Source organism: Saccopteryx bilineata, chromosome 6, assembly GCF_036850765.1.
Source record: "Saccopteryx bilineata isolate mSacBil1 chromosome 6, mSacBil1_pri_phased_curated, whole genome shotgun sequence".
Classification (NCBI taxonomy): domain Eukaryota; kingdom Metazoa; phylum Chordata; class Mammalia; order Chiroptera; family Emballonuridae; genus Saccopteryx; species Saccopteryx bilineata.
In genome coordinates this window covers 170,147,742-170,160,295 of record NC_089495.1, presented here as the reverse complement: position 1 = coordinate 170,160,295, position 12,554 = coordinate 170,147,742, and the positions used below count along the sequence as shown (strand labels likewise).

Sequence of the window (12,554 nt, the reverse complement as noted above, 5' to 3'; positions counted from 1 at the left end):
TCTCTGATCCCATCTTCTCTTCTACTTTCCCTCTGACCGCTTTTCCTCTGGTCCTTCGATCCTGCCTCTGTCTCTGTTCCGTTGCTCAGTTTACATTGGTCATTGGATTCCTCAAATGAGGGAGGTCATATGGTATTTTTCCTTCTCTGCCTGGCTTATCTCACTTAGCATAATAGTTTTCAAGTCCATCCATGTTGTCGCAAAAGGTAAGATTTCCTTCTTCTTCATGGCTGCATAGTATTCCGTGTATATGTACCACAGCTTTTAATCCACTCGTCCACTGACGGACACTTGGACTGTTTCCAGATCTTAGCTATTGTAAACAATGCTGCAATAAACATGGGGGTGCATTTCTTCTTTTGAATCAGTGATTTGGTATTCATAGGATATATTCCTAAAAGTTGGATGGCTGGGTCGAAAGGCAGTTTGATTTTTAATTTTTTGAGGAATCTCCATACTGTTTACAACAGTGGCTGCACCAGTCTGCATTCCCACCAGCAGTGCAAATCTTCACCAGTACTTATTCTTTCTTTCTTTTTTTACAGAGACACAGAGAGAGAGTCAGAGAGAGAGATAGACAGGGACAGACAAGACAGGAATGGAGAGATGAGAAACATCAATCATTAGTTTTTCGTTGCACATTGCAACACCTTAGTTGTTCATTGATTGCTTTCTCATATGTGCCTTGACTGCTGGCCTTCAGCAGACTGAGTAACCCCTTGCTCAAGCCAGTGACCTTGGGTCCAAGCTGGTGAGCTTTTGCTCAAACCAGATGAGCCTGCGCTCAACCTGGCGACCTTGGGGTCTCAAACCTGGGTCCTCGGCATCCCAGTCCAGCGCTCTATCTACTGCACCACCTCCTGGTCAGGCTCCAGCACTTATTCTGTGTTTTGTTAATAAGTGCCATTCTGACAGGTGTGAGGTGATATCTCATTGTGGTTTTAATTTGCATTTCTCTAATGATTACTGATGTTGCACATTTTTTCATCTGCCTGTTGGCCATCTGTATGTCCTCTTTGGAGAAGTGTCTATTCAGTTCTTTTGCCCATTTTTGATTGGATTGTTTGTCTTCCTGGTGTTGAGTTTTACAAGTTCTTTATAAATTTTGGTTATTAACCCCTTATCAGACGTATTGGCAAATATATTCTCTCATTGTGTGGTTTGTCTTTTTATTTTGTTAATGGTGTCTTTTGCTGTGCAAAAGCTTTTTAATTTGATATAGTCTGATTTGTTCAGCCTGTCCTTTATTTCACTTGTCCATGGAGTTAAATCAGCAAAAATATTGCTATAAGAGATATCGGAGAGTTTACTGCCTATGTTTTCTTCCAAGATATTTATGGTTTCACAACTTACATTTAAGTCTCTTATCCATTTTGAGTTTACTTCTGTGAATGGTGTAAGTTGGTGATCCAGTTTCATTTTTTTTGCAAGTACCTGTCCAATTTTCCCAACAGCGTTTGTTGAAGAGACTGTCTTTACTCCATTGTATGCTCTTAACTCCTTTGTCAAATATCAATTGTCCATATAGGTGTGGGTTTATTTTTGGATTCTCTGTTCTGTTCCATTGATCTGTATGCCTGTTTTTATGCCAGTACCAGGCTGTTTTGAGTACAATGGCCTTGTAGTATAACTTGATATCAAGAAGTGTGATACAACCCACTTTTTATTCTTTTTTTTCAAGATTGCTGAGGCTATTTGTGTTCTTTTTTGGTTCCATATAAATTTTTGGAATATTTGTTCTATATCTTTGAAGTATGTCATTAATAGGAACTGCATTGAATTTATAAATTGCTTTGGGTAATATAGACATTTTAATGATGTTTATTCTTCCTATTCATGAACATGGTATATGCTTCCATTTATTTGTATCTTCCTTGATATCCTTTAACAATGTTTTATAATTGTCCAAGTATAAGTCTTTAACCTCTTTGGTTAAATTTTCTCCTTGGTACTTTATTTTTATTATTGTAGTAGTGAAGGGGATTGATTGTTTCCTTAATTTCTCTTTCAGACAGTTCATTGCTGGTGTATAAAAATGCCTCTGATTTCTGAATATTGATTTTATATCCTGCCATCTTGCTGAATTCATTGATCAAGTCCAGTAGTTTTTTGACTGAGACTTCAGGGTTTTCTATGTACAGTATCATATCATCAGCAAATAATGATTGTTTTACTTCTTCTTTTCCAATTTGGATCCTTTTTTTCCCTTCTTCTTGTCTGATTGCAGTGTCTAGGACTTCCAGAACTATGTTGATTAAGAGTGGTGAGAGGAAGCACCCTGCCTTGTTCCTGTTCTTAAGGAGATTTCTTTTAATTTTTGTCCATTGATTATGATGTTGGCTTTGGGTTTGTCATATGATCCCTGTATCCCCACTTTGCTGAGAGTTTTGATCATAAATGGGTGCTAGATTTTATCAAATGCTTTTTCTGCATCTATTGATATTATCATGTGATTTTTATCGTTCTTTTTGTTTATGTGTTGAATCACATTGATTGATTTGCAGATATTGTAACAGCCTTGCCTCCCTAGAATAAATCCCACCTGATCATGAGGTATGATCTTTTTCATGTATTACTGGATCTGGTTTGCTAATATTTTGTTGAGAATTTTAGCATCTAAGTTCATCAGAGATTTTGGTCTATAGTTTCCTTTCTCTGTAGTGTCTTTGCCTGGTTTTGGAATCAGAATTATGCTCGCCTCATAAAAGGAGTTTGGAAGTCTTCCCTCCTTTTGAATTTTTTGAAATAGCTTGAGAAGGATAGGAGTTAGTTCTTCTTTGAATATTTGGTAGAATATGCCAGTGAAACCATTTGGCCCAGGACTTTCGTTTATTGGGAGTTTTTTGATAACTGTTTCAATCTCATATGATGAAATTGGTCTGTTTAGGTTTTCTGATTCATCTGTATTGATTTTTTGAAAGATTATATGTTTTGAGGAATTTGTCCATTTTGCCTAGGTTGTTTAATTTTATGGCATGCAGTTCTTCATAGTATTTTCTGACAATCCTTTGTATTTCTGCTGTCAGTTGTTACTTCTCCTTTCTCATTTCTAATTTTATTTATTTGAGTCCTTTTTATTTTTTTCTTGGTGAGTCTGGTTAAAGGTTCATAAATTTTGTTTACCTTTTCAAAAAACCAGCTCTTGATTTCATTGATCCTTTGTATTGTTTTTTTAGCCTCTATGTCATTTATTTCTGCTCTGATCTTTATTATTTCCTTCCTTCTACTTCCTCTGGGCTTTACTTGCTGTTCTTTTTCTAGTTTTTTTAGATGCAGGGTTAATTGTTTATTTGAGCTTTCTCTAGCTTCTTCTTCTTTTTTTTTTTTTTTTGTATTTTTCTGAAGCTGGAAACGGGGAGAGACAGTCAGACAGACTCCTGCATGCGCCCGACTGGGATCCACCCGGCACGCCCACCAGGGGCGATGCTCTGCCCACCAGGGGGCGAGGCTCTGCCCCTCCGGGGCGTTGCTCTGTTGCAACCAGAGCCACTTCCAGCGCCTGGGGCAGAGGCCAAGGAGCCATCCCCAGTGCCCGGGCCATCTTTGCTCCAATGGAGCCTCGGCTGTGGGAGAGAAAGAGAGAGACAGAGAGGAAGGAGAGGGGGAGGGGTGGAGAAGCAGATGGGCGCTTCTCCTGTGTGCCCTGGCCGGGAATCGAACCTGGGACTTCTGCACGCCAGGCTGACGCTCTACCACTGAGCCAACCGGCCAGGGCTTTCTCTAGCTTCTTAAGGTATGCTTGTAATGCTATGAACTTCCCTCTCAGGATTGCTTTTTTTGTGTCTCATAAATTTTGAGTTGTTGTATGTTCGTTTTCATTTGTTTCAAGGATTTTTTAAAAATTTCTTTCTTGATCTCATTGTTAACCCATTCGTTATTTAATAACATGCTATTTAGTTTCCAAGTGTTTGAGTGTTTTTCAGTTTTTCTATTGTAGTTGATTTCTAGTTTCATGCCATTGTGATCTGAGAAGATGCTTGATATGATTTCAATCTTCTTATATTTGTTGAGACTCATTTGTGTCCTAGCATGTCTATCCTAGAGAATTTGCCATGAGCACTTGAAAAGAATGTATATTCTGCTGCTTTAAGATGAAAAGTTCTAAAGATATCTATTAAATCCAGTCGATCTGGTGTGTCCGTTAAGTCTGCTGTTTCTTTGTTACTTTTATTTCTTGAGGATCTATCCAGTAATGTTAGTGAAGTATTAAAATCCCCTACTATTATCATATTGCTGTTGATCTCACTCCTTTTGCCTATCAAAATCTGCTTTATGTATTTAGGTGCTCCTATATTAGGTGCATAGATATTTATAATGGTTATATCTTTCTGTTGGATTGCTCCCTTTATCATTATGTAGTGTCCTTCTTTATCCCTTACTATATAGTGTTTGTTTTAAAGTCTATTTTGTCATATATAAGTATTCCTACCCCAGCTTTTTTTTTTTCATTTCCATTTGCAAGAAATATTTTTTCCATCCCTACTTTCAGTCTATGTGTATCTTTTATTTTGAGGTGTGTCTCTTTTAGACAGCATATGTATGGGTCCTGTTTTTTTATCCACGCAACTGCCTGATTTCTTTTGATTGGAGCATTTAACCATTTACATTTAAGGTTATTATTTATATGTACTTGTTTATTACCATTTCATTCTTTTAGTCTACATTCCTCTTTTACTAGATTCACACCCCCCCTTTGTTCTGTTTACAACAGGCCCCTTAACATTTCTTGTAGCATTGGTTTGGTTGTAATGAATTCCTTAATTTTTTTTTTTTTTTTTGTCAGGGAAGCTTTTTATTTCTCCTTCAATTTTAAATGATAGCCTTGCTGGATAGAGAAGTCTTGGTTGGTTGTAGGCTCTTGTTCTGCATTACTTTGACTATTTCTTGCCATTCCCTTCTGGCCTCTAATGTTTTTGTTGGAAGTCAGATGTCTTCCTTATGGGGGCTCCTTTGTGGGTAATAGACTGCATTTTTTTTTACACCTTTTAGTATTCTTTCTTTATCTTTTAGCTTTGGTATTTTAATTATGATGTGTCTTGGTGTTGGCATTTTTGGGTTCATCCTTAATGGAACTCTCTGTGCTCCTTGAACTTGTGTGACTTTTTCCTTCATCAATTTAGGGAAGTTTTCAGCTATGATTTCTTCAATCAGATTCTCTATCTCTTGTTCTTTCTCTTCTCCTTCAGGAACCCCTATGATGCGGATGTTATTTTTCTTCATGTTGTCACAGAGCTCTCTTAGAGTTTCCTCAGACTTCTTGAGCCTATTTTCTTTTTGCTGCTCTGCTTTTATGGTCTTGTTTATCTTGTCCTCTAACTCACTGAATTAATCCTCCACCTCATCCATTTTGTTTTTAAATCCTTCCAATGTGGTCTTCATTTCTGATATTGTGTTTGTCATTTCTGACTGATTTTTTTTATTATTTCAATGTCCTTTGTTATACTTGCTATCTCTTTATTTAGGTGCTCGTTATGTCCATTCATTGTTACTCTTAGATCTTTCAGTATCTTAACAATCATTATTTTAAACTCCGCATCTGGTAATTTGGTTATTTCCTAGTCATTCAAGTCTTTTTCTGGGGATTTCTCTTGATTCATTTTGGTTGCATTTCTCTGCCTTCCCATTTTGTCTGTGTATAAGAAGGGTGTACACAGGGGTCTGATGGGTGTGGCTTCTGTGTTCCTTAGGTGTGGTCTGTCTGCAGGCCCGCCACCCCCTCTGCCACCACCTCAGGTGTTCTGGCACAGGCATTGCTGGTGCCTGCTTGCTGCAGCGGTCACTGTGGTTTCTGCCTCACCTCCGTGGGCGGGACTCTGTTCACGTGCCTGGGCTGCAAGCCCTGGCTGGCCCCCTGTCTTCATCCTGCCCCTGTGGGCGGGACTGCTCTCCTGAGCTCAGCTACAGGTCTCAACCAGTTCTCGGCTTTCACCTTGCCCCTGCTGGTGGGACTGCAGGCTAGACTGCTCTCAGTGGCCCGGCGCATAGCTGTGGGTCTGACCGCTTTTGTGTGCCCCTTCTGCCGCCATGGCCATCCTCTGCCTCCACCCCTCCCAGGTGGGAGGGCCTCAGTTGCAGCCAGCCCCTGGCTTTCGCCCCCGCCAACCAGTTCTGTGTCCCACCTCCTGCCCTCCAGCAAGCACTCAGCAGTGGGGAAGGGGGCGTCAGTGCAGCTCAGACCTTAGCATTCAATACTTTATCCCTGATGGCTCCCGGCTTCTGTGACTCTGCTCTGAGTGCAGCAGGAGAGCTTCTGTTTGGCTGGTGACCTGCTTCCCTTTGCTGGTATTGCTGGTTCTAGGAAAACTATTCACTTTAGATTTGGGGAGTGACTCAGCCAGGGGTTAGGGTGGCTTTCCCTCAAAGTGTTTCTCCCTGTGCCTCCTAGATTACACTCTCTTCCTGCTACTCTGGTCCGCTCATCTCTCCCTGTCCTCTGGAGCCCCGGGTGAGTGGTTGTGAAAGAGGGTTTCTGCGGGGTCTGTTTAAGAAGAATCCTGGGTCTGAGAAATCTTTCTCTTTCTCGCAAACAGTATTCTGGCTTGTTTCACAGCTAAATACTGTTTGTATGCCTCTTCTAGGTTCTGGGCCTGCTGGCTGAGGCTTTGTTCCTGGGGCCCAGGATCCTCCCCTCTCCACTAAACTCACCTCCCACCGTGTGATTCCTTCTGGGCTGCTGTTCACTCCCAGGAGCTGGGCAGTCCTCTTTGCGTTTCCACTTTTCCTACCAGTCTCAGTGTGGCTTCTTCAGTGTTCCTTGGTTGAAGAGTCCTCTTAGTTTAGTCAAAAGTTGGTTTTTCCAGATGATTGTTCTTAAATTAACTTGTAATACACTTTGGTTCTGGGAGGTGGAAGTTGGTACATCCGCCTACTCCATCTCCATCTCTGCCTATGGTTTTTTGATACACACACGCACATACATACATATATAGGTATCTGTCCATAAATAAAATAACTTATTTTGATGTTTAAAAATATCATATAAATGAAATAATGATGTCTCCTTGTTACAAGTTATTTTTAAAGATTGCATTTATGTTTTTGAAATTTGCCATGTTGACAGATGTGGCTGCCTTACAGTATTCCACTGAGGAATTAAGGTAGTGTGCATGCCTTCATTCCCCCACTGAGAGACAGATTGTATCCACTTTTTTCTTTTATAAACACTGCCATAATGAACCTTTGAGGTTTTTTTTGTGTGTAAGAGTTTCTAGCACCAACTTCCTGAAATAGAATTCCAAAGTCATAGGATTTGTTCAATTTGAACTTTGCTGGGTACAGCACCAAAATTCCCTCCCAAGTGGTTACACCAATATACTCTCCTCCAGCCTGACCAGGTGGTGGCTCAGTGGATAGAGCATCGGACTGGGATGTGGAGGACCCAGGTTAGAGACCCTGAGGTCGCCAGCTTGAGTGCGGGCTCATCTGGCTTGAGCAAAGCTCACCAGCTTGGACCCAAGGTCACTGGCTTGAGCAAGGTGTTACTTGGTCTGCTGAAGGCCACGGTCAAAGCACATATGAGAAAGCAATCAATGAACAACTAAGGTGTCGCAATGAAAAACTGATGATTGATGCTTCTCATCTCTCCCCGTTCCTGTCTGTCTGTCCCTACCTATCCCTCTCGCTGACTCTCTCTCTGTCTCTGTAAAAAAAAAAAGAAAAAAGATGCTCTCCTCCATTTCACAGTCCTCTTCACCCAGAAGCCCCTCCTTCTTCCATGTTACCACGTCTTGCATTCTTGTCCAGTCTGTGGGGTACATGGTGGCTCCCCTGCAGTTTAATTTTGCCTCTCCCTCTCTGCTGACTGTTCCTACTCCCAGGCTTCTGATCACACTGAGGAGGTGTGCTTTTTAGGTGGGGTGATCTGGAGTCCCCACATCGTGTAAGTGTTTGAATTGCTCTTTCAGATGGCAAATTTGGTGCCTACATGCAAGTCCACATTCAGAACGACGGGCCCGTGACCATAGAACTGGAATCCCCAGCCCCTGGAGCTGCTCTCTCTGACCCAAAGCAGGTAAGGCTGGAGTCCAGGTCTGTTTCCTGAGTGCCTGTGACTCCTTGGGGCTTCAGGTTAGTCCCTGGAGCAGCTCAGTCTGCCAAAACACTTAATTGTGTAGCCTAGTATTTATTTTAATACATCTCTCCTCAGCCTATATCCTGCCTCCTAGTGTTGGGGCGGGCAGGGACAGCACTCCTCCCTGGCCTTCGCCTGCCTTTGGCTTCCAGAGAAAAATGCCCTTGCGGAGAGCTCAGCTCATCCGCTGGGCTCCTGTGCCCTGGTGAGGTGCTTTGGCAACAACACGCCACTGGGTGGCAGCAGAGTAGCAGCACAACTTGCCTTGGCCCTTTGGAAATAGTTACCTGGAGTGGATTTTTATCCCAGGTGTAAGCAGATGTGTCACCCAATGTTCTTTGTAAAACCTCATTTTTCTAAAGCAGTATCTGACCTGGATTTGCTGCCAACTCTGTAAGCGTCCAGAAAATAATCTAAAATAAAATAGAGAAAGGAAATCTGTTGATAGTTTTTGTAACCTACGTGGTTCTCATAGAAGGTCAACACTTCTTAGGGCTTTAATGAACACACCCACCTAATAGCTTTCCAGACATGGGGGAGGGGCACGCAGAGGAGTGGGACTGAGGGAACATTCCTGCTCCCCCCCGCCCTTTGCTAAGGTGCTGCAGAGCAGAATCATGCACCAGGTGTGGGGAAGTATCATATAAACTTACAGCGGTGTGATCTCCTCAGAATTAGAATTTGTATAGAGGACATAACTTTCTTTTTCTGTTACTGATTCTTTGGGTTGATAGAGAAGCAGGAGCATGTGTGGCACAATAGTGCTAGACTTCAAAGCTGATAATGGGGGGTCCTGGAATTAGTGATAGCATTAAAGAAATCACAGATAAAAAATCCACATGAAAATTTAAACTTTTTGTATTGAAATAATTTGAGACTTGCAGAAGAGTTGAAAAAGGAGTCAGAACTTGCAGATACTTTTTATCCAGCTTCCTTGCATTTCACTCTTTCATAATCATAGTACATTAATCAAGACATTGAAATTAATATTGATACATCCTCTTAACTACACGACAACCTTATTTAAATTTCACTAGGTTTTTTCCTAATGTCCTTTTTCTGTTTCAGGTAATGTCACATGGGGTCCAATTAGTCTTCTCCAATCTGTGACAGCTCCTCTCTTTTCTCTTTCTTCATGACCTTGACACTTTTTCAAGACTACTGGTCTGCTGTTCTGCATGGTCCTCAGTAGGGTTTCCTGTGCTCGCACTGAGGTTATATACTCTGACATGAACCACAGACAGCACAGAAGTGATCTTGTTTTTAGTGCGTCATTGAGGCAGTACATGGCACTGAGTTGTCTTATTCCAGGTGATGTGGATGAGCCTGGACTGTGTGGTTATGGCGGCGTGTCCCAGATCTCTCCGCCCTACAGGGATGTGCCCCTCTCTCCCTTGGGGGGCCCTCCTGCTCGTTCCCGGCTGGTGGCGCTCTTCCTGCATCACAGAGAAGGAGGCTGTTGGCTGGCACTGAGCCTGCTCCTGTGTTCCCTCTTCCTGCCTCCTGGTGCTGAGGCCAGCACTGCACCCGGGCCAGGGTGGGCCTTGTCATTTGTGAGACTCTGCAAAATGAAAACGAGGGCCCCTTGTTTAAAAATTTTTAAGAATTTCAAGATGGTGACAGTAGAGCATTAAAACAAGGATGGGGCCCTTCTGAATGGGGGCTCTGCCTGTGTGATGGTTATGGAGCCAGACTGACCTGGGCTGTGGAACCCTCCCCACCTCCCCCTCTTCCTGTCATCCCTCCTGTCTTCTCGAAGGCCTCCGCTAAGCGCTTTGTCCTCTTGTCACCTCACTCTGTCTTTTTCACGCATCCATCTTATTCCCGTTGGCTTTCACGTGTTACCAGGGCGCTCCTGAAGTCTCCGGCCCTGGAAGACCGCACAGACCTAGCCGCCAGCTGTCCAGTAGGCACCGAGTAGGCAGGAAGGGGCTGGCGCGGCGGTGGCACTGGCCTCTGTCTGTGGCCTTTCTTGGCCTTTCCATTCTCAGTGAGAAGGGGTTTGCCATAGGTCAGATAATTCGTTTATGTTTGTGTTGGTAGGAAAACTGCAGCCAAATTATTTTGACCAATAAGTAAACAAGCATTCTATCAACTGAGCTTTTAATTCTAAGTGTTTTATTTTCCATTATAATCCCAACTGCTGTAGTTGTGAGCATTGCATACTTTACAGAGGAATGAGTCTTTTGACAAGTTTTTAAATGTAGGTTCTTTAAACCATTTGAGCAGATGAACAGTGTGTGTGTGTGTGTGTGTGTGTGTGTTTATGCATCAAGTGTCTTTGTGTCCAAGTGTGCTGGGCACTGTGAGGAAGAAAGAGGTGCAGACAGCCCCGCCCTCAGGGGTAGGCTTAGGGCAGCGGGAACCGGGAAAGAACAGTACTGTCCACTTAGGACATGCCAGGAGGCCATCATTTCATGCTCTTCCTAAAGCTGCGGCCTGAATGGCCACCTGCCATGTCCCTGTGGCCTGCTTCCTGCCAGCAGTCTCTCACTCTGCCCCTCACCTGCCCCTCTCCCGCCTCTCAGCTGCCCCTCTCCTGCCCCTGGTCCTCTGTTCTGAGAACAGGCGGAGCTCTTTCCTACCTCTGGCTGTGGTCTCAATGTCAGGGTCTCCGACACAGAGATCCTCTGACCCCCTTGATCCCAGTAAGCACCTGCCAGCTACTCTGTCACCTTGCTCTGATGACTTATGTCGCAGCACTTAGGACCATTTGTTCTCTGCTTGTTTCCATGTTCTTTTATCTGTCCACACCACTCCGGAAATTTAAGCTTCCCGAGTCTTGTGCACGGCGGTGCCCACCCCAGGAGGTGAGCATGGATGTGGCTGGTTTTGGAATCGTTTGCTCTGGGCCTGTGAACTGTGACATCTGTGAACGTCCTGCATTCTGAGGAGGCTGATGCCACTGCTGTTGCCGCTGAGCTGCGTAGACCACCAAGGGGACTGGAGATTTCAGCTGACCTTTAAGGCTGTGGAGGGGAGGAGGCATTCTCAGTTGTTCCGAGCATGTACTGAAAATTAGGGCAGTTCTTATTTGTAGGAGTCCCAGAGCTCTGTCTCTGGGTGGTGCAGCTGCTGCTGGTCAAGACTGCGCTGGTGAAGGTAACTCACAGTTTGTCTGCCCTAACCAGATCTCTGTTTTTGGAACTGGCCACTGGAGCCATGAACGTTTCTCTGTAGCTGCATCAGCTCCGTGCCCCGGGTACCCACCGACTGCTGTGGGTCGTGATGCATTCTGATGGTGAGAAGTGGGAAGAAGAGATTCCAGTCTCACTCTGAGGATGCGCTTCTATAGGGACTAGAGCGTGGGAGCGGCAGCAGACCCGCCAGACAGCAGCTGTTCTCCCTGTTGCTTTTTTTGTGGAAGAACACGGTTCTGATAGGAACATGCTGATTAGTTCCCACAAAAGATTGCTAGAGTGTGTCTTCTTCTGTGGTGACTAGATAGTGGGAGAATTCAACCCCCTAGCCAGCCATTCCCGCTGGTAGAAATTTATTCTTGCTCTTGTTTTAATCTTAAACGCTTCCCTTTAGTTGGCTGGGGATGTTCGCCTGGGTCTCATGAATGAGGATGCGTGTGTATGAGAGCACGGGAGTTTTCCTGGCAAGGGGGCATTTTGTAATTGAGGGGCTCTTCCTGGGGCCCAGGGCCCGCCTTGTTTATAGTGTTGCCACTAATTATTTATATTCTTGTTTATTTAATGGAATTGAAAGCCTCCCTAAATTGAAATGCTGGAAAGAGCTGAAAAATTGAATTTTTAAATACGCTTTGAATTAGCTCATGTGGGTGTTGACGAGTCAGTAGGATACGCTGACCAGTAAAATATAGTGCGTGGGCTTTTAATCTTATGCTTCTCTGAATGTCACCATCCCTTCACCTGTACTTTTCTCTGTACATTTGTCTTATCAGCAAGCATCCAGCATTATGCCTGGAAACTGTGGTTTCCAGAAGGAGACAGTCGTGGTTTCTGTGGGGTCGAGGAGAGATAAGTAGGGTAGGTGGTGGGGCAGGAAGAGGCTCATTTGATTTATTTGCTCTTCAGTGACAGGGGCAGGCTGATTTCAGTGTTACCTGCTGTGGAATCCAGAAGGGGAAACGGGACAGATTAGCACACAGGTGGCAGCCCCAACCATAGGTGCACAAAGATGGGCTCACATTGTGAGACAAATCTAATGAGAAGTATTCTGAATATAAGGAAGAATTATACTGATGCCCATAAGTTTCCATTTTTAATAGAACATTTATTTAATGTAGGTTTTCCCTTTTTTATTCTGTTTTTTAAACTTGAACTCCAGATGTTCCTTGATTTCTGTTGTTGATTTCAGCTTTTTAAGAAGATTTTATTTATTGATTTTCTAGAAAGAGGAGAGAGAGGGTGGGGGGGATGAGAAGTATCAACTCATTGTTGCTCTACTGTAGCTTGTTCATTGGTTGCTTCCTGTCTGTGCCTTGACCAGGCAAGCCCAGGGTTTTGAACCAGAG

At 43.5% G+C, this 12,554-nt stretch overlaps 1 protein-coding gene across 1 annotated transcript in view; it reads left to right on the top strand.

The window, feature by feature from the left end:
* Window positions 1-12,554, top strand: part of DTD1 (D-aminoacyl-tRNA deacylase 1) — a 227,232-nt gene that overhangs the window by 37,854 nt on the left and 176,824 nt on the right. Inside the window, exon 4 of the mRNA XM_066235051.1 lies at window positions 7,905-8,011. Coding sequence (XP_066091148.1) covers window positions 7,905-8,011 — 107 coding nt within the window. The remainder of the gene's footprint in view (window positions 1-7,904; window positions 8,012-12,554) is intronic.